We start from the raw sequence: 25605 nt of genomic DNA on the forward strand, positions 1-25605 counted from the left end.
TTCAGAGGCGTCTTCTCGTTCGCAGTTTGTGCCCATGGAGTGGGTTAAGATATGTTCACGCGGTTGTCAAATCACAGCGTATTGCACATCCGTCTCTTCCAATCCGTGTAATCATATAGTTCGATTCGGATTCGGATTCGGATTCGGGTTCGGGTTCGGGTTCGGGTTCGGATTCAAGAGGTGCTCTGATAGAACCGGTTTGTTCGGTCTCTCTATGAATGGGTCGTCTTTCTTCCCCGATTTCATCTGTCTCAATCGTCGCACACCCCCTTCATCTTCTCTCCTTCAGAGGAAACCCTAGCTTCCATCTGGGAAGATGCCGGCGACCGCGGGGCGCGTCCGGATGCCGGCGAACAACCGGGTGCACAGCAGCGCCGCTCTGCAGACCCACGGCATATGGCAGAGTGCCATCGGGTACGACCCTTACGCCCCCGCCAACAAGGACTCGGCCAAGGAATCCGCACTCCCCGGCGAGGATGGCTCCGCCGCCGAGAACGCTTATGCCAGCTTCCAGGGACTCCTCGCCCTCGCCCGCGTCACCGGCTCCGGATCCAACGAGGCCCGGGGCTCCTGCAGGAAGTGCGGCCGCGTCGGCCACCTCACCTTCCAGTGCCGCAACTTTCTCAGCGCCAAGGATTCCGCTGTTTTCGACAAGGACAAGGACGCCGACGCCATTCAGGCCGCTGCCCACACCGCCTTCGAGCAGATCAAGAAGTCCAGCGGACTCGAGCCCGAAAGCAGCGAGGAAGAGGAAGAGGAGAGCGATAGCTCGGACTCCGACATTGATCCAGATATTGAGAAGATCATCGCTGCACGATTCAGTAAGAAGTCGAGGAAGAGGATGGAGGACAATTCTGAAGAGAAGAAGGGGAGTCAGTGGTGGCAACGGAGATCCAAGAAGAGGAGTGACAATAAGAACTCAGGTGGGGGCAACGACCCCGATAGCGAAGAAGAGGACGAGAAGAGGGAGAAGAGGAGGAGGCATAGGCGTTCTGATGATGACGGGGAGGAGAAACCACGGCATAAGCATAGTAGGAAGAGTAGGAAGGATAAGAAGACGAGGAGGCATAGGAAAGATGATTCTGATGATGAGTCAGAAGGGAAGTCTGATAGGCATCACCGCCACCACCATAAACGGAAGAATTCGCAGAGGAATGACTCTGAGAGCGACTCTGATGAGCATGAACAAACTAGGAAGAAGAGGGCATATTCCGAGAATGGTTCAGAGAGCAATGGATCAGATGACTTGCACTTGAGAAAGGGGAAGAAATCTTCCAAGCATAGATGCAGGAACCACCAGCGCAAGAAGAGAAATTGACAAAGTGTCTGGACTCACCTAATCTTTCAAAGGTTGCGACATCGAGCAAAGGAAAACAGTGCAACTCTGTTGATATTGATAACAATGACGAATCACTTGATGAGGATAAAAGGAGGACAACTTATTCGATTGTCTCTAAGGGTGACTGGTGTATAGGATTTGCTGCAAATATGCTATGTATTAGGTAAATGCAAAAACCTCTATGTTCTTAATAGTGTCTTAAACAGGGATTTTAAACATGGTTTTACAATACGATGCAAGTCTTCTTGATGCATACAATAACCTACTTATTGTTTAACTAGGGTCTGTCATTGGAAGTAGAATTGAAGAAGCTCCACTGTGCTTCAGATTTCTTGTATGGATTGCTGAAGCATGATGTAGAACTAATTTTGATGCACTTGGACATATTCGTATGAAATTGTCTCCTCTTGTACCTAGAAAGTATATTTTAGTTGTAGTTTAAGCCATTGGTCTTTTGTCAATGTTTTTTCCTTGATCAATTAATTGTGACTCTATCACAATGTGTAAGGACTGAGTTATGAACAAAAGAAGTAGCAATTATGAAGAATTATGAAGATAGTGTTGACTGGATATTAGTGTTGTCTACCTGTGATTAATTTTATCTGAAACTCCTGATGGATTCGATTTGGCTTTATTAGATTAGGTTGATCTGTGGTGGGTCTTCTCCAGGTAGAATTGACTAGGCATTTTTGGAGACATTTATCATCATTTACTGGATTCATTGATGTCTAAAGGAGCTTTCAAAAAGATGATGATGCTGCTCAGCTGGGTCAAGCATAGTGAATCAAACATGTGGTGATGTGCTCTGTTGCTTGTGCATCATGAACTATTTTTTAATGCAGGACTCGGAGAAGACCCTTGTCAAACTTCTAATTCATGTGATTCTATGTCATCTTGCAAGACATATACATGGTCTTTGGAAACAAGAGATTAAAGAATATTTGGGATGAAGGTGTGCTTTTTGACTTTAATGGATGTGAGATACCTGAGACTTGTAGGAGTTTCTATTTAAATTCTCATACATCTTGCAGTCAACATGAAAACATGATGGAAGGTAAGAATCTTTAGAATGTGGTGGACAGAATACCATGTACATCTTAGTTCATCCTTTTTCAAGGTGCCCCCTTAGTGCATCACCACAAACAAGTGGAGGAAAGTTAATTGGCAACCATTGGCTCAGTTTGATGCATTTATCCTGTTCAACTGGAGAAAAATCTATCAGATGTACAGAATGATGATAGTTTTGGGAAATCAATGGCTCAGTTTGTGATATATATTGCCGTTCTATAATTGTCTTGCTGCTCCACAAAAGATATGGGCAAATGGTTTGTGCAAATTATGATGGATCATTATGGTGGTGCCACATTACTCACTAAAAAGTAAGCATGAAAGTTATGTTGTATGAATTGGCTTAATGTGCATTATTCCACTGCATGTTTCCTTCATCTCTGCTCCATTTACGATGGCTGACAAAAGTCGTCTGTTCATGTGACGATCTCGGTTCGCCTGCTTTCGGCGAACTTGGTGTTTGATCACCACCTTGCCTCTCCCTAAGCTTCAAGCTGCGGCCAGTGACCCGTTGAAGCAGCCAACATGGCAGAGGAGGAGGAGCAGCAGAAGAGGAAGAAACACAAACACAAGGAGAAGGATCAGCAAAAGGGTCCCAAGAACAAGCCGGCAGCGGATCAGCCCCACTTCAAGTCGAGCGCCGACGTCAAAGGCCTCCGCTTCGGCGGCCAGTTTGTGGTCAAGTCCTTCACCGTCCGGCAGGCGGCGCCGCTTGAGCTACTACAGCTTCTGGACCTCCCTCCTCCCTGCGTCGGCCAGTGCCAGGCCCTCTCTCTCCCTTCCACCCTTACCTACGTGCCCACCAACTTCACCATCCTCGCCCACCACGCCTGGCACACTCTCACCCTCGGCCTCGGCACCGCCAAGTCCAAGGCGATCATCTTCGTCTTCGACTCCGAGAGCACGAAGGCGGCGGCGGGCCGGCTGTGGCCGCGCGTGATCCCCCTGGGCGACGTCAACCGGAAGCTCATCCGGGGGCTCGCCGGCTGCGAGATGTCGCGGTTCAAGTTCCGGAAGGGATGCCTCACGTTCTACGTCTACGCCGCGCGGCGGCATGGCGCGGCCGGCTTTTCCTGCGCCGACGATCTGCGGACAATTCTCGAGGCCGTCGTGGCCCTCAAAGATTTCCTGGACCACACCGCCGTGCTCGCCCTCCCCAGCCATCGAAGCATCACCCTCCCCGTCGACCAAGTCGCAGTGACACACTGAGTTCACTGTGTTCCATTCATTGTTCTCATTACAGAAACCAGAATCGTGGGTCTCTCTCAGAGGCAGAGAGATCAGTAAGTAGACTGCATCTACAAGCTTTCTTTTAAGCTTTCCAACTGTTGTAATGGCAGCTGAGTTCCAAGGAGAAGATGAGCAGTCATCCATGAAATGTAGGTAAGAGAAGATGGATGCTTCAGGAGGCAAAGGAAGGTGGCCTTTCACTTTGCAGAGGTAAAAGAAGGGACATGTCGTCCTGCAACTCTCACCCTAACCAAAAGGGACGACGACACCACTTGTTGCTTTACTCATGCTCAATGGACCCAATCTACGCCTCCTTTTGGAAGTGACAACACGCAGTGGATTCGTCATTCAAGTGTTCCCCAGCGCCATTCAATGCAGCATGAAGATCTTGTCGACCCCAACAGGCATCAAAAGCATAGCGTAGTTATAAATCACGGATCAGACCGGTTTAATTTACTAATTAGATCGTCGTACGAGCTTTGAAATGATTAAAATATTTTTTTCATCCGTATATCATTTTTTAATTCTAAAATATCCCTAATAAGATAGACCAAACGAACAAACTCTCGTCCCCCCTTTTATTAGAAGACAGGTCCATAAGTGAATCAGTTTATTACTAAATAAAATATTTTTAATACCTTCATAAAATATTTTAAGCTTATATAAACACATTATAATTGATTCAGAATCTAATACAAACCAACTTACCAACTTTGATATATTTTTATTTAAAAATAAAACATAAAAAAATGACTTATATATCGATTACAATGTTTTTTAATAAAATTATTATTTTGATATGTATAAAAATATTATAATCCTATTCAAATATATTATAATCGATCAACGGTCCAATATAATGGATGTGAACTTTTTTAATTGTCCTATTAGAAGTATTTTTGGACACATGCAAAAAATGAGAGATACTATTGAGAATAAAAAAAAATAAAGGAGAAGTTATTTTTTAAAAATTCAACTTCTTAAAAATTTAATTAATATTTGATTTATATATTAACTACTAATGATGATGTAACATAAGACATGTTGGATCTTTGTGATGATTCGAATCGAAATCGAATTAGGTCAAAAGAAGAATCGAAATCAAACCGACTTAGCTGAGCTGAAATTGATTTTGGTTTCATAATTTTAAATTATTATTATTATTATTATTAAAAATAAATTTATAAGCTTTTTTTAATTTAAAATATAAAAATATAAAAAATCGTCCGAATCAGAAACTCGACTTTTGTCAATTCGATTTTATTCGTAATTTAGAAAATAAAAAACATCGGTTCCGAAAATGATGTCAGATATGGTCACTACAGCTGTCAATGTCACATCGAGTCGCCAACGACGCCGCCACTCGATTCCAAAGACGCCTTCCCCACCACTCTACCGGTAAAAGAGCCAGCTTTGACACAGCGAGGCGCCCGTTCGATCGGATGGGGGAGATGCGTTTGGGTTCGCTGGTAACGAGTTCGAGCTGTACGACCGGACGGAGGAGAATCCCACGACGCCGTGGTATCCGGGTGCTGCATGAACCAAGATGCGAGCCCTCGCCTTCGAGTCGTTCGACGAAATGACCAAGAAGGGAGTTCCGTCGATGACACGCCAATCCCGTCCCGATCGATTCCTTTCATCGAGGGAGAAAGTTGTTGGAACGCGACTCTCGGATTGCTCGTGTGAGTTCTCGACATGGCTCTCCGTCATTTGCTAAGAGGTTGGTGGAATCCCTGGTCAGTGGTTTGAGACAAAGTCAGTCTCCGCATCCGGTCCACCTACGTCAAGATCCACCGCATGTGAATCTCGAAGCACCAAGAGGGCGTGCATGATTGACCTGGAAAATGGAGGGGACGACTTGTTCAGACTTGGACTGGTCTTAAGATGCCATTCCTTCTCTTCCGATAGTTTCCGAGAGGGGAAAAAGATCTGAGGAGGAACAAGGCAGAGATGGCGAAAGGCATATTGGAGGTGCAGCTGATCGATGCCAAGGGGCTGAAGGACACCGATCTAATAGGTAACTCTCAATCCAGTGCTACCGTCGGATCTCTATATCTCGTTGGTCTAATTGGCATGAGGTGGCCGCAGGCAAGATCGACCCGTACGTGGTGATTCAATACAGAGGCCAAGAGCGCAAGAGCAAAACTGCGCGAGGTCAGTCGACGCCTCCTGTGTGGCAGAAGTAGAGCTGCCAATTGGTGACATGAGTTGCTTGTTTCTTCTTCCTCCTCGACAAACAAAATAATCTCTTGATTCCATGAATTAAAGAGGGAGTGACGATTTCTTTTGACCAATTCTTATGTAAGACATCAGATTCTGGTGGTGCAGGCCAGGGAAGTAATCCATCTTGGAACGAGACGTTCAAGTTCTTGGTCAACTCGGCGGCCGCAGGCAATCATCAGCAGCACAAGATCACCATGAGGGTCATGGACCATGATACGTTCACAGCTGATGATTTCCTCGGTGAGAGCACGTAAGTAGGCCATCGATCATCTTGAATTATTGATCACTGTCATTTCGTTTAGAAGTTGAAGCTAGAAGATGAGACATGATCACATCTAAAACCCACCAAGTGAAACTTGAATTGATCAGAGATATATATATATATATTATCTGATGTACGATTTTGCATAAGATTTGAACATAAAACCTTCTGTTTTGATACCATCTTAATTTTTTTTTTTTCTTTTATCAATGTCATTCTATCTAAGAGCTTAAGTTAGTAGATGAAAGATATTAGCTGATATATATTCTTAATGACAATTCTCTAAGTGAATACATATATATTAATGTGTGGTCTAGATGAGATTTGAACACAAGACTTTCGACTCTTAATGTCATTCTATCTAAAAGATTTAAGTCAATAGACAAGACATTAACTAATTTGTATTCTTAAAAGAGGAAAATAACATGATTCTCTTTGAAGAACAAAACGTGTACGATAGTGTCTTGGATTCAGCAAGTAAGTTTTGGTTCAAACTGGTTGTGTTTCGCATTGCAGGATCCATGTTGGAGACCTGATTACTCAGGGCATGGAGAATGGAACCGGAGAGCTGCGCCCCACCAAGTACAGTGTGGTTCTTTCTGACCGAAGCTATTGCGGAGAGATCCGTGTTGGTGTTACTTTTACCGCGAAGGTAAGGCGACATTATGCCATCTCTGATGCTAATTTCCATAGTACTTTCTTCTACAACGCGGGCAGAGTTAACGACTGGGTCTTTTGTCGGATTGCTCAGATGGAAGAAGAGAACACAGAAGAGTTTGGTGGATGGAGCCACAGCTTTCATGGCTAGGTTGGCTCACTTCTCATCATTCAGTCATTGGATTGCCGTGTATCCATCAAAACCTCAAAAAGCAATGCTTTTGTTTGTGATTTTGTAAAGTGTGATGGTTTTGTGGTCAATGAGTTGATGTAATCTACATTAATGTGCTTCGCATTTCTCTAAACAAGTTTACTACTTTGCCAGTAGACCATCTTGACTGGTTTCTTAATCTGTAGCGTTAGGCCATGAAGTTCCAACTATCCGAGAACATCAATAATTACATGTATCTTTTTTTTTTTTGGTTGTTGAATGAACTTTTTCCATAAAGCTCTCTTATCATAACTTGATCGGAGCAATTCATAATTAGTTTCACTGAAAATTTCTTTATAATGTTCTAGAATGTCACACTTTGGATTATAAAGTGTAGCTACCAGCATCAAGGTAAAGTAAATTAGCAAGAAAACCTGCTGATTCAACAATTAATGTTCTTGCTAGTGTTATTAGTAGGGTACCGATCTCTTTACCAGAAGAGAACAAAAGATTGCATGAAAGAGTAGATAAGTTCAAAGCTTTATAGTTCCTTTCATTCGTTTAATTGTCGATCACGCAAAGAGCATTGTTTCCATCACAGCTATTCGATGTTTACAGGTATCTAATTGGATTGAAGCGACCCGTAAATTAATGGGGCCACACAAAGCAACACCCTATAATAGAAAGAAAGCATTGCTTCCCATGTGTACAAAGAATCTAAAATGGACTACAAATAATGGAGGAATAGAAACGAAAAATGCATCGTCAACTGCATAGCTGGGAGCACAGTTCTCGTAATCGAGCTTCCGTTGCGTCCGGCAAGAAGTAGCTGTGGGTTCTGCTGCTGCCTTCGCATGACAAGTTCACGTTGCTCCCTTCTTGAGATGACTGCAGAAACAGTCGAAAGGCTTGAGCACAAATAGAACCAACATCAATAAGCCGAGCTGATAATTTGAAGTACTCCTAAAGCTACTTATGAAGATAGCATTACTGGCACCAAAGAACCTCCCTGAAATATCCTGACTTGATTTTTCGGCAATAAAACCTCTGTATGATTCTCCCAAAAAGATAGGAATGCATTTAAAAGAATATCTGCAGCTCTTTCAAACTCAAAACTACAATGGTACTACATTCGACCAATCTGGGTTTTCATGGTCCATGCAGGGACATGAGTGTCTGTTTTCAGGTAGTAAGAATAGCATTGAGCTACAAGTTATCACCGAGATCAAGAATTTTGGGCAGAATTAAATTCAAAGAGTAGCCACCGTTTGGAAAGAAGACATAAATAAGCAACAAAAAAGGTTAGAACATCATACCGAGCAATAAATGGGCGATGATGAACAACTCTTTTTTGACGTAGGAATGCAACTTAGATAACGGCACCAAGGACAATAATCATTTGCATTAACCCCTCGAAACAGCATGACGAGGCCGATGGTGAACCTGTATATTTAGTAGTTTGGCCTCAGTTTTAAGCTTCAACATACTAAGTTTCAACATGTCTGTCATGTCAAAGTTAGATTATGAGCTCTCATTTTAATTTTGACAAACAAGACAACATGTAATTTTGGTACAGTTTTGCATCTGGCCTACTACTTACTTACTTATAAGGTGCATATATTGAAGACATACACTGATAGCCCACCGATAAACTAATGCAGACAATAAGTTTAGTCAAAAGGTTTACAGTAATGTACAAGAAAACACCCAGCATTAAGAAAAGCATAGCTCTATCACTTACCCAACAACCAGAAGGAGGGCTGCAGTGATCCATAGTATGTATTGGTATATCTTGTGCTTGTGTTTGACTGGGGTTGAATGATACATAGGTAGAGCATTCTCTCGGCTAACCCACCCGAACTGGGGTCGAATTAGAAGCATAAATCCAAGAAGAAACCCAGAAACAAATCCTCCAATATGCGCAAAGTTGTCCACATCCGGGAGGAGTCCAACAGCCAAATTAATTACAATAATAAATATAAGGGTCAACAATGCTGCAAACTGAAGATGAAATTCAAAGAGGATTAGAAATATGATCCAAATTGTATCAGCATCATTGCTTCTATTTATTTAAATGACAAATCTCCAAGATCACCTTATTAGCATAGATTGTCCAGTTAGTTAAAAGTTCAGAAAGCATGCCACCAAGCAATCCAAACAGGGCACCAGAGGCACCAACAGAGATCCTTGATGCAGTAAACAGAGAAGACAACAGACTCCCGCCAAATCCAGACATGATGTATAACAGGCCAATTCTTGCTGCAAAATGATAAAGAAAAATTAAGGTGTCCTCCATTCAAAGAGTTCAAAGCAGAATGCAAGAATAAAATGATCCTGAAAGCAAAACTCAAAGTGAAGATATAGATGCATAGTAACACAGGAAAACAATTCAAGCCACTAAAAAATTTTGCAACATTGGCAGTTACAATAAGAGGAGATCAGATATGATATTTGTGGTATAGTTTTCGGAGGCCTTTGTTCTTTCTCATCTATCAAGATGAAATGTTCAGCAATCTATAAGTGAACATGTAGATTACGTATAAAAATATTTCCGTATGTCGTAGAATGAATAAACTAAGCAGCAACAATATTTATTGCCTGCTCATCTCCAAAGTCTGATCAAAAGACAAATATTAGGTGTATGCTCGGTATCAGTTTCAATGTCTTCATTGTACCTTCAAGAGCATTGTTTATACCATCTTTACCAAATTCCTGGTATAAGGAAAAGAAACTAAAGGTAGAAAGCTGACAATGCTAGAGGACAATTAGTATTGCTAATTTCAAATTTAACCAGCTTATCTTCTAAAAGCTCCTCCATATCTTGAAACTTATGTGGCAACAATTAGGAATAACCTGAGACAGCAAGTTCTACAAACAAAGATGGAATCTGGATGTTCTTTACTTCTTTACATCAAAAATCTATCATCTCCAATCATCATCTTTAAAATTACCTACCACCTGTTCAGTGGCCACTAGGAGTAAGGCCTGCAAATGCTAAATTAATTGGCATCTACAGGATGCAATTTCAAAAAGAAACATGTAGCTCTAGCGATTAGCAAAGACCTTCTCTTTAGGACAAATTACATAACTGATAAATAAGTTCATGCATTTTCATATTGTTTTCATAAAAATTGGCATTGCATAACATTATATGAAAAGCAAAACTGCCATTCTTCTATTGTGAAAACCACGCTGTTGTTTTGATGATATAGGTAAAGAGATGTTGCTTACAGGTATCACAGATGCCATTTTGGGGACCTAGGTGGCTGTCAAATTTAATGAAATATCTTGATCATTATCTCAATAACAAGCTCCTAAATGCAACATGAAACCTGCACGCATGAATACTGCTAAATAGTGAAACAAGGCTAACAAAATCGAAGGTTGAAACTTCTTATGACTTGGCCATGTTAGAATGGCAGATGATGCAAATTAATGCATACAACCTCCATAAGAAAGTAAAAACTGAGAAAGTTCTAAATTACAGATTGTTGCGGCTGATTCTGCTCAAGTCAGAAAGGCATCAGAAAAATGCATAATTGTAGAATCACCAATATGTGATATAATTGATTTTAAATTCCACACTGATAATGATTCTGATACCTTATCAAATAGTACTTAAGAGTATACTGGCCTATGTCTAGTATCACCATAAAGAATAATGGCTTAGATAGTGGTACATAACGATCCGTACAATTACTGGTACTTGATCGGACCGGTAAGTACTAGCCAGTACATACCCAATCTGATTGGTGTTTTAAGCCATATGTGATTTATTATTGTTTGCATGTCAGAATGAAAAACTGATATTATGGCTAAATTGCAACATACCAAATCCAAATTCTCGCTCAAGTTGAATTCCAACAAAGAGAAGACTCAACATATTGGTAATTACATGGATCAATCCAGCATGTAGCCAAATGCAAGAAAGAAGGCGCCACCCTTGGTGCTCATTAACCAATTTATGGACTTCTAAAGCCCCCATCTTCTCCAACCTGACAATTGAGCATATTATTGTTAATTACATATCCTTGTTTTGCCATAAAATGTCATAAGAGAAGCTATGGATGTCTAACCACTTAATTCACTTAACAAATAGAATGATGATCCTTCATGGTGAAATATGAATGAGTTGAAAAGATAACAATATGACAGAGTTAGCTTCATCAGTGTTCATCATTTATCAGATAGGAATGATCTACAAAAGCATCTATTTTAGGAAGAAACAAGATTGATCATACAAACTAAAAGCAAAGGTAGCACCTAGTAGCATATCAAGCATGTTCTAGTTTGGCATATTTACATATTATAAATCATGGAGCCAGCAACCAAACAATCCACATAAACAATGACTTGTTAGGATGACAGAAAACAATATGAAGGAAAAGAAGCAATTTAGATTCTCTCATGCTATCCAATTATGGTTGTGCTACCAGTATACACTATGAAAAGAATTATAGGCAGAAAGGATCACAAATCGTTATTCTTTACAATAGAGTACAAGGAATTATATTGTGTTATTTTTAACACAATATGCATTGACCAAAATATCAATACCATGCCCAGTAATTAGCAATGAGATATATCAAAATCAATGTAATAATGGGGGTTGGAAGATATAGTCTTAAATACAGGATATATGTGAGAGAGTTCTGAATTCCTGAAACTAGGTGCATTATTGTTTGTAGCAGTTAATGTTTTGATGTTGAAAATGAAACTGAAATTCAACATTCTTATCAATGTCTCTAATTCCACAAAGTTACAGGTGTCTCCAAGACATCTATACAATGGTGACAGCTTGAAAAAGTTAAAAAATGAAACTAGACAAGAACGGCAGAGCTAAAATGAAACTGATACATAATGGTCAATCCCAGATTCTATTCTCCAGCTAAATTGTAAACATTCTTCTCGACAAAGAAGAAACATCTTCAGATAGATCATGAGCTAAAGAAAACCCAGGTGGTTTGAAACTGGAAGAATGCAATAGTTTAGAGTAGGGCAGAAGTAACAAACCATAAGTTGGCTTTATTAGCAACATATCAAAATGGAATCCTACTTTCCTACCACGATCTCACTGAATCACAAGAAGTATCTTTTTCTTGTGCAATAACTTTCCTATTTTTTGGTAGTTTTCCACATGCAGCAGTAACCATCTTGCCACCAAACAGGGTTCCTATCAAGATTCTTACTTACAAGCTGATAGGGATAATATTGGCACCCTCCAGCTCCCTCCACCACATGGACTGACAAACAATAAAGGCATGGAAACCAGCGATCATTAATGATAGCACGCCTCAACTTTCCTAGACACCTCTTGGTTGACATCTCGAGCCATGCATCTGCATTAATGACTGACAGCAAGCCGCCCTCATTAATGCTTCCGCCATTCAAAGTAAGGGGGACTTTAGCTAAAGCATGACTAGACCGCTTGATGCCTAAGTATAAAAGCCACGCCCCAAGCCAAGCTAGGGCAGGTAGGTAATAGCCTCTCTATTTTCTACTTTTTTATTTATACAGCTAATGCTGCTGTCTTTCTCTCCCTTTGCTTTGCGCTGACTTAAGGCATCAGAGGGGTCGAGACAGGAAAACCGCAAGCGCAGACCTGTTGTGCAGGACTACCAGTGGTCAGGAGACGACCCCGCCATTAGGAGATGACCCCGCAGTAAGGGAGATCCCCACTCCTTAACCTGACCTCTTCGTTCCAAGGCCAGATCACCCCCGACGAACCACCCCCTTAGCGAACCTCCCTCGTCGATTCGCCACGTCAGCACCTCACATCAGCGAGGAGGAGACACCAAGATGAGCATGCACCTTCAGTAGTGAACCAATTGGGCCGACTCATCAGTCGACAGTATTCGTGGCACTATCATTTTAGTGCTAGAAGGATGGCCAAATGCCATAGGAACATCCTTCTACTACTCCTCTCAACGAACGCTCCAGCAAGGAGGCATTACTTATGGTCCAAAACCTCCCACGGTGGAGCACCAACCCCCTGAACGCTGTTGGCGTATGTTTGATGACTCATGACCACCCCTCTTAGACACCTACTCGTCTCATCTAAGGCCCTCCTAGGCCTCACCTGCCAGTAACCCCCCGAGGCCCTCACGGCGGCCCCAACGAGCTCTCTCCTAGTGTTATCGGAGCATCAACAATAGCCCGCGATGGCTCTACTAGTCATAGGTGCCCAGCAAGCCAATCACGTGAGTGATGGCACGTGTGACTTGACACGGAATCTTTTTTCTTATTATATTTTGGCATTTATCACTTTATCTTGATTATTGCATATATGCATGTATATATTGTGATATCCTTGGATCCGTGCAATGAGAATCGGATCGTGATGATATCACAATAATGAGACTAATTCACCTTTAAACACATATCCTAAATAATCCCGGTCATAGGTTACTCGAGAGGAAAATCGTGATAACCGGACAGACTGGTGTGCTGTATACCCGTCCATATGATGGATGCAGCTGGTCTCACAGCTGCTCGTGTGGGGACACTAAGGATACAATACAGGTGTTCATTGGAGAATGAGTTCACTAATTGATCCGCTTTTGGAATGCTGGATGGTTAATGATGTCTTATTGTCAGACAACGATTCCATAGTCCTAGTGGTGTCTTTGGTCCTTAGACTTGAGACACCAAGGATGTCCTGTATGAATGCTCCACTCTTTGATACTAGACTTATAGGTTTGGATGTCCCAGATCTAGTATAGCTGGTCATTGGGAGTGGCAGTCGACCTTACGAGGGCTATTGAGTGTCGATAGAGGATCATCCACTCTCGACGTCATGAGAGGAATATCCCATGTGTTCTTGCTTAGACAAATCCCTAGCCAGGGTCATTCGGGTTGAGAGAGAAAGAGTTCTCCGGGAGAATCCGATTAAAGCGAGACTCGAGTAGAAACCGTATGGGTCTGACAGCACCATGCTCGATATACGGTCTCTGGGATATTAGATGGATGAGGGACTATAGGTACATGGTAACTGAGGACAGACAGGTCTAATGGATTGGATTCTCCTGTATCGTCTGGAGACTACGGCGTAGTGGCCTAGTATGTCCGTAGTCGATGAGTCGAGTGAATTATTACAAAGATAATAATTCACTAAGTTAGAAGGAGTTCTGACAGGTATGACTCACGGTCAGCTTGATATTGGGCCTAGAGAGTCACACACATATGGTAGGCATTACGATGAGTAGAGGTTCGGATAAGAGATATCCGTCGGAACCCCTGTCTTTATTGGATATCTAATAAGTCCCTGAATTATTGGATCTCATGGACGAGATCCAATAAGAGCCCATGAGAGATTATTGGATAAAGATCCACTAATCTAAAAGGCTTGGGTAATTGGATGCAGATCCAATACCCACTAGGGGAGGATCCATTAGGTTTTGATAGGGGATCTTTATAAATAGGAGGGATTCAGAGCCTCATAGGCTAGAGCCTTTGCTTGCCTCTCCTATTCTCCTCCCCCTCTCTATCTTAGAGCAGGCCTGGAGTTTTGAGGAGCGTCGTAGCAGCCCTGCCGTGTAGATCACCGCTAGAGAGGAGGACGCTTAACCTCCTTCATCCTCTCCTAAAGATCTATAAGGAAACAGGGATATACGATCTCCCTAGGTAACACAATCTACTCTATACGCAGTTTTAAGTTTCACGGATTTTGTGCATCAATCTTTGCACGATGACGAACATCTCTTTGGGAATAGGAGATTTTATTTTTCTTGTTCTTCCGCTGCGCATGTGATGTCGCCCCCAAGATTTCCCAACAGTGGTATCAGAGCCAAGTTGTTCGTGCGAAAGATTGGTTTTGAACTGCGTGTGTTGTGTTTTGGAGAAGCTTTTGACGTCAAAATCGTTGACGCAAGAGCGAGAAAGGACAACAACTGTTGCTGCCCTTGCTGCCGTTTGTGCTGAACCCACGGGCAAAGGCGCCTGCGGCCGCTTCTACCGCGGGGTGAGGCGCCGCAGGGCCTCCGCTGCTCCCGCGGGCGAAACCCCCCCAGGGGCGGCTGCCCGGCGGGGTAGCACCGCCTGCGGGCGTTGCCCCGCTGGCCGAACCGCCCGCGGAGGCGGCGGCGCCCGTGGGGGAGCCCACCTGCAGGGGCAGCGCCGCCAGTGGGCGTGCCCCCCGCAGGCGAGGGCAGCGCCCTGCCCCCCGCCGCACAGGCCGCCGCCGGCAGTATGGCGGCGGCGGCGGCAGCAGCAGGGGCGAGGAAGAGGGGCTTAGGGTTTTAGGCAAAAAGGATAGTTTTGCCCTGTGAATTTTTTTGGAATTTCAGTTCTGTCCCTTTTATCCAAATTACGAAAATACCCCCCAAAAATTTCGAAATTTTTTATATATCTCTTATTTCAGAAAATATTAATTTATTAAAAAGTTTAGTTGATTATTATTTTTATCATTATCTAGTAGTCCTACATGATGATGATTATTTATACATGTGATGTATAATGCGTGGACGGATGATCATGGACCGTGTGATGTGTGTACTTGTGATTATTATTATTGGGGTCTGCGAGTCTCCATTATATTTATTATTTATTGTCAGGTCTGCGTGCTTATGATTAAGTTATAATCATATGATAAGACATTAGCGGGAACGTGGATGCGATAGCGAGACCCACGAGACGGACGATTGCGATGCATGAAGATGCATCGAGATGTCGACGGAACCGACGAGGATGAGATGGACAATCACAGGGCATGAATATGCATCGTTGCGCACATAGATCTTGATGTGAGTGATCAGGCCTACTGGCTTGGGTCTGATCACATTAGGTTATGGTCCATGATTATCTGGTGTGATTGCTTATAAACATACTAGATATGTATATATATTTGCATGCGTTGTAGATATATATTAAATATGTATATATGTGACATGTTATATTAGGAGACCAAATCATACAAACCTCTCTCTTTATAATATTAAGTCGGTAAATGTGAGATAATTAGATTAACCCATGTGGCCTTCCATCGTTATAGGTAGGAACCGATTCCCGGTATAGGTTGAGTTGGTCGAGTCCCTTAAGGCTCACTTATATCGCGACTCGCTATCTTGCTTACGACATAGAGATGTCACCGATGACATGAGGACATGGTATGCTTGGTCGAGTCCCTCGAGGGTATATCATCAAATTAGACTCATCTTGTAACGAAGGTGTTGACTTAACTGAACATCATGGTTGGTTGAGTCCCTCGAGACCATGGTGATTCGGAAGCCGAACAGGACGGGAATCACAAGGAGTTGTGATCGGCAAGAGTTGCCTACCTTTTGGGCTTAGTGTGATTGGTCGAGTCCCTCGAGGTTACACTAAGACGCTGATTGGATCCTGATCCCCACTAGAAGTCTGTTGGAGACTTTCGTTTCACGTGCTAAGGGTGTCGCGTGACTCGCTAGTAAAATAGTGGGAGCATATTAAGATAGAAGTCCATATCTTGATAGTTTATTTCTTGTAAAATCTGTATGTTATTCATTTCTGCTGCATCTTTATTTTCAGAAAATATCGCTTTTAAATCCCTTATGTGACATACTTGATGTCAACCACCTCACTGGTCCAAATTATACGGATTGGCTTCACAACTTGATAATTATTCTCATGACAGAGAAAATCGCGTACTATCACGGATAAACTTCGAAACAAGATATTTGATGTAATGCTTATGTATGTCCGTGTCTTTTGGTATGTTCATGCTTTGCACAACATGTAGAGGGACGACCGAAGGCTTAATAGTCCCATTTTAGTTGGGTTTGATGGTCGCTTTAGGCTTGTAAATAAAGGTTGTGTCATGTGGACACTTGTGAGAGATTTTCGGTCTGTAATGGACCATTTTGACCATTTGTTGTGCAACTGTTCAGAGCTTATAAAATTGTTTGTAATTTATATTGTCTATGAAGTGTTTTCTGGAATGTTTGCTTGTGGATCCCGAGTGAAACGTTCTCTCTAACTCATTTTCTCTTTCATAGGTCCTACGGGACCATGGGAGGTTTCGGGGAGGCTGACCTTTACGGATGGACACGCAAGGGTGCCGCACGACTCAGGCAAAACCAGCTAAGTCCATGACAGATGGTATCAGAGTGGGACAAGCACTCATAGAAACACTTAGCATGCAAACATGGGGGACCTAGCGGGGCTACGTTGAGGGCAGTTAGTACACGTGCGACCGTTTGGGAGAAAACAAGCATGAAGATGTAGGGAAAAGGAGTCGCTTCGAGTTACGGGCATCTGAGATTGACATTCAGAGGAATAGCCAACCCTTCGCGTAAGAGGCACCACGAGAACAGGCAATCTTGGAAGAATGCGGAGCGTACAAAGGTTAGGATGGCTGAGTTTGAGCTACGGCTCAATGTTGACAACTATACTTGATGGTGCTCAAGGCAAGCGAGGCGCTTGGTAAAGGATGAGACCATGCAAGGTGGAGGAATGAGTTGCTCAGCGACCAAAAGAGTTGTGCAAAGCTTACAGAGGTGAGGGGAATTGCTAACTCGAAGAATTCGGTACTCATGCATGGGCTTGTATACGGACGATGGAATGTTCGCGACCATCCCAAGGTGACCAAAACTTAGCGCCATGGAGCATTGAAACTTTCTTTTCGGCATATGAAGGATACGTCTGTAGGAGGCTGAAGTGTGCAACGAGTTCAGCATGTTGCTAGGCCTTGAGTGGTGCAGCGGGGGCTATATTAACGTGGAGTCACAATCTAGCAAGTGCGTTTGCAGGAGGCAGAATAATGCACAGTTTGTTCAGCAAATCAGAGTAGTCCAAGGGGATGGTGATCTCCGAAACGAAGAGAGATGTTGCACCAATGAGACAGTTATCCAGGTGGGATAGATCCCGATTTCTCCAGAGGGAGAATCATGTGGGACGGACCGCACATGTTAAGGAGGAGTACCTCAACAACAACAACTCCACAAAGCTCAATGGACCGAGCAAGCGACAAGGAGTCATCGCATAATCTCGCTTGAGAGAATGCATTACGAGTCAAGTGGGGGAGCGACCCAAAGCAACACAAATGAAGGCATACTTGGAGTCGATATGGAGATCAGATTCAAGGGAGGGCTGACCCGTGGAATGGTGGGCGCGAGGGCCACCATCAACTCAATGCAAAACGAGGAGCGGAGCAACTTGGGTGTAACTTGGCGAAGTACCCAAGCTGCATGAAGGGAGCCAACATAAAAGATGAAACATGGAGCGGAGGCATAGTGCTTTCCTTGGACAGAGGTCAAGGACATGAATTCTTGCAGAGGCAAAAGGCAAGATCATGTTGTTTCATGGGTCCTTCATTCTGACGGAACAGACTCATCTTGCATGGTGCCAAAGACGAAGGGAGCTTCTGGGCACATGCACCTTATCTCAGAGAAGCATTTGATGGAGGAACTAAGGCGACTCAACTTGCGGAGGTGAAGTTGGGTTCAGAAGGCCTTGGCACGGGGCAAGAGGATGCAGAGGCGGGTACTTTTGAAGAATATGCCGCAGTGTTGCCAGTCAAGTTGCTAGGCAGGAAGCGGTGCACAATGGAGATTGTGCTGGTAGGGGCAGAGGCCTAGGATCCAGACAATGGTGCACCATTTTCAGCAAAGTCGGTGGACTTCAGGAGCTACTAGGCGACAGACTATCCTAGAGCAATGCTTCATCTAGGTGTGACCCAAGAGTGGGTGGATGAAGGTTGATTGCTAAAGGAGTGAACAAAATCAAAGGTGGAAGAGACCTTGCGATGCATTGACAGAGGCCACACATGGAGGGATCACAATTCGAGTTCATCCCACAAGGATCAGAATGAAATAGAGATGTCACCAGGAGGCGACATGGTGCAGTGGATCGTGGTGGAACAGTTCGTGGCAATGCAATACACACGACATAGTCCCGTGAGGGACTAGATCATACGGAGGTATGATTGAGAGCTACTGGAAGTTCCACTTCGGTGAACAACACGATGGCAAGAAGAGCTAAGGATTCAAGGAGTGAAGGTCATGGTACCGTAGAGGTGAGTCTTCCGTGCGTGTATCGAATTTTGCATCGGATGAAAGCCTTGGTCATCAGCATATGGGGGCTGTGTTCCACCAAGAGAAAAGTTCGAATGCAAGTACTAGTGAGTCCCATGGGAGGGACTTGATCATGCAGAGGTATGATCGAAGCAGTTGGAGAGTTGAACTGCTCCAGAGCCCATATTCGCTTAAGGGAGCCCGGTAAGTCAGAGGACAAGGTCGAGTAAGCGAACATTACTACCAAGGAAGCTAAGGAGAACAGAATTGGCGCAAACCCTATAATGTGATGGCAGAGGCCATGCATGGGAGTTGCAATTTGTTTTTCCATCGACCAAAGGGAGCTGCTTGGAGAACACGGAGGTGTTGAAGCAAGGGGTTGAAAGGGGCGAGGAAGCGACGATGAGTCTAGAGGGACTTAGCTACCCAAAATTAAGCATTAGTTAGAATGGAGGTGGACTCAGAGGAGTACCACAGAGACATATCTACTGATCGTGAAGAAAAGGGATGCAGATGTGAGGTAACGGATAGTAGGGCCATGGGTATGGCAGCACCATGGTACCGTAGAGGTGGAACTTTCGTGAAAGTCATTGATCCCTTGCTCTCATGGAGGGAGAGGGCTTGGTCATGTAAGGGGCTGAGGAGGTGGAGCATGTAGAGGCAAACTCTAAGTACCGAGACAAGGCTGAAGGGCAGAGGCCAAGGAACTTCGTAAGACCGGTGTCAACGAGCTTCTCATCAAGATAGCTGAAAGTGAAGGACTTCGGGTCATGCAGGAGTGCACGACCAAGGAACGAGGCAGGCAGTATGCGGTGCTGTACCTTTGCTACTCAGTGAAGTAGGCAGCCGGGTTGATGGAGAAGACGGTACAATCCCAGAGGCGACCAAATCTATTAGAGATTTACTCGAAGTTGGGGTGAAAACTTTTTGTATTCCAGAAGTTCGATGGCATTGAGAAGGTGAATCACAGTAACTAACTCAACGCAAGGAGTGCAAACACTTCAAGTGCTTCAGAAGTGTGAGCAAAGAGTAGGCGAAGGCCAGTAACTAGCTCGATACATGGAGTACAACCTCGAGGAGGCGAGCGAAGTCAAGTAACCTTTGCCTTCTCAACCCTTAAGAGAATGGGCAAAACCGAGTACCTTAATTCTCTTATCTATCCAGCAAAGGAGCTCTGCATAGGTTCAAAGACCCTTCGAAGATATTAGAAGATAATAGTTATCAAATCCTCACCATTAGTGATCAGTGCTACTGAGAGTAGAGTATCTGCCTCATTTCCCAACAGAATGCCAATCAAAAGCGGAAGTGATGCGAATCTACTTGGAAGTGACAACTAAGTGAAAGAAGAGTCGATGAGCAAATTTTATAGAGGAAGGACAAAAAACTTTGAAAGTTTGTGAGGCGATGCTCGTTAAAGCTCCAACAAGCATCCACCCAGTTCAAGCAGCATGAGGCATTTGAGAGACTAGCGCATAGTAAGGATGGTCTTTTCCTTCATCTGGAGGATCCGCAGGAATTAACAAGGATCAACACAACTCAGCCAACCCCACACCAGAGTTAGAGTCATTGGTGAGTTGAAGCAGCATAGCAGATCAAAGGTTCGACTACTAAAAAACAATAGTGGAGAGCAGTTGGGAGCCAAGAGGCGCATTGCAGCTGGAGCAGAAGATTGAAGACTCAACAAAGGCGAGGAGTTGCAGTGTTCCCAAAGGTTTCGATAAGGACATCGAAGGAATAAGTGGGGGAGAATATCATGGACAAACTTCGAAACAGGATATTTGATGTAATGCTTATATATGTCCATGTCTTTTGGTATGTTCATGCTTTGCACAGTATGTAGAGGGATGACCGAAGGCTTAATAGTCTCATTTTAGTTGGGTTTGGTGGTCGCTTTAGGCTTGTAAATAAAGGTTGTGTCATGTGAACACTTGTGAGAGATTTTCGATCTGTAATGGATCATTTTGACCCTTTGTTGTGCAACTGTTCAGAGCTTGTAAAGTCTGTTTGTAATTTGCATTGTCTAAGAAGTGTTTCTTGAAATGTTTGCTTATGGATCCCGAGTGAGGCGTTCTCTCTAACTCGTTTTCTCTTTCATAGGTCCTAAGGGACCATGGGAGGCTTCGAGGAGGCTGACCTTTGCAAATGGACATGCAAGGGTGCTGCACGACTTAGGCAAAACTAGCTAAGTTCGTGACACTACGTCCTTGATACAGTGATGCCTACGCCCGAGGAAGGGGCAAGCGAGGATGAGATCGCTCACTACGTGAAGTACATTGATGACTCCACTCTTGCTCCATGCTATATGTTGGGCTCTATGACTCCTGAGTTACAGAGACAACATGAAAAGATGGATGCTAGATCCATTCTCCTACATGTCCGTAAATTGTTTGAGGAACAGGGAAGGACTCAGCGATATGAGATATCCAAGAGCCTCTTCCACACTAGGATGACTAAGAGGACATCGGTTCAGAACCATGTCCTAAAGATGATTAAGTAGATGGAGAAACTCACAGGTCTAGGAATGGTCCTAGAGAATAACATGTGTGTGGACATTATGCTTCAGTCCCTACCAGATTCCTTTTCACAATTCATAATGAATTTTAATATGAACAAGCTTGAGGTGACTCTCCCAAAGCTCCTCAATATGTTGAGGGAGGCAGAGAGTACTATTAAGAAAGAGAAGCCAGTTTTATACACTAGTGAGACCAGAAAAAAAAGGAAAGCAGAAAAGTCCCTTAAGAAGGGAAAGGGCAAAGGCAAACCAGGTAAAACAAAGGTTGCTAAGAAAGACCCAGCAAAGGACAAAGGCCAGTGCTTCCACTGTGGCAAAGACGGGCACTAGAAAAGGAACTGCAAAGAGTACCTTGCAGAAAGGGCGAAACAAAAGCTTGGTGAAGCTTCAGGTACATTCATGATCAGTCTCCATTTGTCAGACTCTTATGATAACACATAGGTATTGGATACCGATATTGCTTATCATATATGCAATTCATTGCAGGTTCTGGCAAGGCCTAGGCGACTAGAGAGTGGCGAGATGGACCTCAAGATAGGTAATGGAGCAAAAGTTGCTGTAGTAGCTATTGGCGAGGTCGCCCTACATCTGCCTGGTGAAGCTTTTATTGCATTACATGCATGTTATTTTATTCCTTCTATTATCAAAAATATTATCTCCATTTCATGTTTGACAGTTAGTGGATATAAATTAGTTTATGAGAATAATGGTTGTTCGATATTATTAGATGATGAGATCATCACGAAAGGAACATTGAATAATGGTTTATTTATGCTAGACACTACTCCACATATCATTAATGTAAGTACGTCCAAGAGAAAACGAGATGAGATGAATAGTGCATACCTGTGGCATTATAGGCTAGGTCACATCCATGAAGAAATGATTCAAAAGTTGCTAAATGATGGATATCTAGATCCATTTGACTATGAGTTATATGCAACTTGCGAGTCTTGCCTTCGTGGAAACTGACCAACTCTCCATTTAGTGGAATTGGAGAGAGAGCCACTAAGCTATTGGAACGCATACATAGTGATGTATGTGGATCTATGTCAACTCATGCCATTAGTGGTTACTCCTACTTCATTACCTTTATTAATGATTTCTCAAGGTATGGATATGTGTACTTAATGAAGTACAAGTCCGAGGCCTTTGAGAAATTCAGAGAGTATAAGAATGAGGTGGAGAACTAGACTGGAAAGAGTATCAAGACTCTTCGATCAGATCGAGGAGGTGAGTACTTAAGTACAGAGTTTACTCAGTTCCTCAAGGTCTATGAGATATTATCCCAATGGGCACCTCCTTATACACCTCAGCTCAATGGTGTCTCTGAAAGGAGAAATTGTATGCTATTAGACATGGTATGGTCCATGATGAGTTTTGCTGACCTACCCATCTCATTCTGGGGATATGCCCTAGAGACCACAGCTTACCTTCTGAACAGAGTTCCAACTAAGTCGGTAGTGTCTACACCATATAAGATATGAAAAGGAAAGAAGCATAATCTTAAGGTTGTTAAGATTTGGGGCTGCCCTACTCACATTAAAAGACAACCCTGATAAGTTAGAATCGAGGACAAAGCAGTGCAAGTTTGTGGGATACCCCAAGGAAACTTGTGGGTATTATTTCTATCATCTCGAGGACCAAAAGGTTTTTGTAGCTAAGAGAGCAGTGTTCCTTGAGAAGGAATATATTCTTGGCGGAGATAGTGGGAGTATGAAAGAGTTGAGCGAGGTTAGAGAACCAAGCTCAAGCACCACTCTATAGCCCGAGTCTATTCAGGTATCTAATACACAAGTTTCAACTTTACGTAGGTCTGGCAGAGTATCCCATCCTCCTGAGAGATATGTGGGACATATTAGAGGAGAGGATGTTGAGGATATTGATCCTCAGACCTATGAGGAGGCTATTATAAGTATAGACTCCGGGAAGTGGCAAGAAGCCATGAATTCTGAGATGGATTCCATGTACTCCAACAAGGTTTGGAACCTAGTTGATGCGCCCGAGGGTATTGTACCCATCGATTGTAAGTGGATTTTTAAGAAAAAGATCGAAGTAGATGGAAAGGTAGAGACCTATAAAGCAAAGCTAGATACTAAGGGGTATCGTTAAAGATAATGTGTTGACTATAACAAATCCTTCTCACTAGTAGCAATACTAAAATCCATCCGAATTTTATTGGCTATTGTAGCACACTATGATTATGAGATCTGGCAGATGGATGTGAAAACTGCATTCCTCAATGGCAACCTCGAGGAGGAGGTGTATATTATATAACCTGAGAGATTCGTGTCCAAGAACTGCCCAAATAAGATATGCAGGTTGCTTAGATCCATTTATGGACTAAAGCAAGCTTCCCGAAGTTGGAACATAAGATTTGATGAGGCAATCAGATTTTATAACTTCGTTAAGAACGAAGATGAGCCTTGTATGTACAAGAAGGTAAGTGGGAGCTCTATCACCTTTTTGGTGTTATATGTGGATGACATTCTGATAATTGGGAATGATGTAAGAATGCTATTCGCAGTAAAGGCTTGGTTATCTAGACACTTCTCAATGAAGGACTTAGAGTAAGCATCCTATATCTTGGGGATTCGAATCTATAGAGACAGATCCAAGAGGATGCTTGACTTATCCCAGTCTAGGTACATAGAAACCATTGTCAAAAGGTTTGGCATGGATAACTCCAAGAAAGGTCTCATACCGATGAGACATGGGATATCGCTTTCTAGGAGTATGTCCCCAAAAGACTCCAGAAGAAAGGGTAAACATAGATATGATACCTTATGCCTTAGCGATAGAGTCTATTATGTATGTCATGCTATGTACTAGGCCTAATATAGAGCATGCTCTTAGTGTCATAAGCAGGTATCAAGTGGATCTAGGCTTGGAGCACTAGAAAGCAGTAGAGTGTATTCTTAAGTACTTGAGAAGGACTAAGGATCTTTTACTAGTATATGGAGGTAGTAGCCTTAAGGTTGAATGCTACACAGACTCGAGTTTTTAGTCTGATGTCGATGATAGCAAGTCGAATTCGGGGTATGTGTACACATTGAATGGAGGAGTAGTGTGCTAGAAGAGTTCCAAGCAAGATACTACTGCTGACTCGACCACAGAGGTAGAGTACATTGCTGCATCAGATGCAGCAAAGGAGGGAGTCTGGGTGAAGAAGTTCATCACAGATTTGGGAGTCGTGCCAGATAGCGAGGAGCCAATTTCCTTATATTGCGACAATAATGAGGCGATTGCTCAAACGAAGGAACACAGGTCTAATAAAAAATCTAAGCATGTTTTGAGGAGGTTCCACCTTATCAGAGAGATCGTAACCTGATGAGATGTAGCAGTGGAAAGAGTTCCATCCGAAGATAACATTGCAGATCCACTAACAAAGTCGTTGTCTCAGATTGTCTTTGAGCGTCATAGAGGTCTGATGGGGATCAGACACATAGGTGATTGACTTGAGGTCAAGTGGGAGATTGCTAGTCATAGATGCCCAAGAAGCCAATCACGTGAGTGATGACACGTGTGACTTGACACAGAATCTTTTTGCTTATTATATTTTGACATTTATCACTTTATATTGATTATTGCATATATGCATGTATATATTGTGATGTTCTTGGATCCATGCAATGAGAATCGGATCGTGATGATATCACAATAATGAGACCGATTCACCTTTAAACGTAGATCCTAAATAATCTCAGTCATAGGTTACTCGAGAGGGACATCGTGATAACCGGACATACTAGTATGTTGTATACCCATCCATATGATGGATACAGTTGGTCTCATAGCTGCTTGTGTGTGGACACTAGGGATACAGTACAGGTGCTAATTGGAGAATGAGTTCACTAATTGATTCACTTTTGGAATGTTGGATGGTTGCTGATGCCTTATTATCAAATAACGATTCCATAGTCCTAGTGGTATATTTGGTCCTTAGACTTGAGACACCAAGGATGTCTTGTATGAGTGCTCCGCTCTTTGATACTAGATTTATAGGTTTGGATGTCCTAGATATAGTACAACTAGTCATTGGGAGTGGCAGTCGACCTTACGAGGGCTATTGAGTATCGATAAAGGATCATCCACTCTCGACATCATGAGAGGAATATCTCATGTGTTCTTGCTCAGAAAAATCCCTAACCAGGGTCATTCGAGTTAAGAGAGAAA

At 43.1% G+C, this 25605-nt stretch overlaps 4 protein-coding genes across 5 annotated transcripts; 3 read left to right on the forward strand and 1 right to left on the reverse strand.

Annotated features, from left to right (window-relative positions):
* Positions 1 to 116: 116 nt before the first annotated feature.
* On the forward strand, positions 117 to 1570 carry LOC103999920 (CAX-interacting protein 4-like). Its single transcript, XM_009421823.3, has one exon. The coding sequence runs from the start codon at positions 317 to 319 to the stop codon at positions 1316 to 1318; it is 1002 nt and encodes a 333-aa protein (XP_009420098.1). The 5' UTR covers positions 117 to 316; the 3' UTR covers positions 1319 to 1570.
* A 149-nt stretch (positions 1571 to 1719) lies between these two features.
* LOC103999927 (uncharacterized) lies at positions 1720 to 4054 on the forward strand. Its single transcript, XM_009421830.3, has 2 exons — positions 1720 to 2718; positions 2895 to 4054. The coding sequence occupies exon 2, from the start codon at positions 2933 to 2935 to the stop codon at positions 3614 to 3616; it is 684 nt and encodes a 227-aa protein (XP_009420105.2). The 5' UTR covers positions 1720 to 2718; positions 2895 to 2932; the 3' UTR covers positions 3617 to 4054.
* Positions 4055 to 5097: 1043 nt separating this feature from the next.
* Positions 5098 to 7106, forward strand: LOC135595212 (elicitor-responsive protein 1-like). Of its 2 annotated transcripts, none has more exons than XM_065085836.1 (5): positions 5098 to 5654; positions 5726 to 5791; positions 5951 to 6110; positions 6639 to 6774; positions 6874 to 7106. In XM_065085836.1, the coding sequence occupies exons 1-5, from the start codon at positions 5588 to 5590 to the stop codon at positions 6928 to 6930; spliced, it is 486 nt and encodes a 161-aa protein (XP_064941908.1). In that variant the 5' UTR covers positions 5098 to 5587; the 3' UTR covers positions 6931 to 7106. The 2 variants fall into 2 exon arrangements, with proteins under 2 accessions (XP_064941908.1, XP_064941909.1); XM_065085837.1 differs by having other exon boundaries at positions 5106 to 5654; positions 5966 to 6110.
* Positions 7107 to 7458: 352 nt separating this feature from the next.
* On the reverse strand, positions 7459 to 15139 carry LOC135595213 (RHOMBOID-like protein 1). The gene is made up of 5 exons (XM_065085838.1): positions 10762 to 15139; positions 9026 to 9189; positions 8672 to 8931; positions 8247 to 8373; positions 7459 to 7818 (listed from the first exon to the last, which is right to left on the reverse strand). Exons 1-5 carry the CDS (start codon positions 10913 to 10915, stop codon positions 7696 to 7698), a joined length of 828 nt encoding a protein of 275 aa, XP_064941910.1. The 5' UTR covers positions 10916 to 15139; the 3' UTR covers positions 7459 to 7695.
* Positions 15140 to 25605: the final 10466 nt, after the last annotated feature.

Source organism: Musa acuminata, chromosome BXJ1-10 (genome assembly GCF_036884655.1).
Source record: "Musa acuminata AAA Group cultivar baxijiao chromosome BXJ1-10, Cavendish_Baxijiao_AAA, whole genome shotgun sequence".
NCBI lineage: Eukaryota > Viridiplantae > Streptophyta > Magnoliopsida > Zingiberales > Musaceae > Musa > Musa acuminata.

Bases quoted from the DNA above. Each gene is read 5' to 3' on its own strand.
- LOC103999920 (XM_009421823.3), top strand. From the start codon at position 317: ATGCCGGCGACCGCGGGGCGCGTCCGGATGCCGGCGAACAACCGGGTG.
- LOC103999927 (XM_009421830.3), top strand. From the start codon at position 2,933: ATGGCAGAGGAGGAGGAGCAGCAGAAGAGGAAGAAACACAAACACAAG.
- LOC135595212 (XM_065085836.1), top strand. From the start codon at position 5,588: ATGGCGAAAGGCATATTGGAGGTGCAGCTGATCGATGCCAAGGGGCTG. The intron at 6,111-6,638 runs GTAAGTAGGCCA...TTCGCATTGCAG, and splicing joins GATTTCCTCGGTGAGAGCAC to GATCCATGTTGGAGACCTGA. The intron at 6,775-6,873 runs GTAAGGCGACAT...CGGATTGCTCAG, and splicing joins GTGTTACTTTTACCGCGAAG to ATGGAAGAAGAGAACACAGA.
- LOC135595213 (XM_065085838.1), bottom strand. From the start codon at position 10,915: ATGGGGGCTTTAGAAGTCCATAAATTGGTTAATGAGCACCAAGGGTGG. The intron at 9,190-10,761 runs GTATGTTGCAAT...ATCATTTTGCAG, and splicing joins TGAGCGAGAATTTGGATTTG to CAAGAATTGGCCTGTTATAC. The intron at 8,374-8,671 runs GTAAGTGATAGA...CTAAATATACAG, and splicing joins GCCCTCCTTCTGGTTGTTGG to GTTCACCATCGGCCTCGTCA.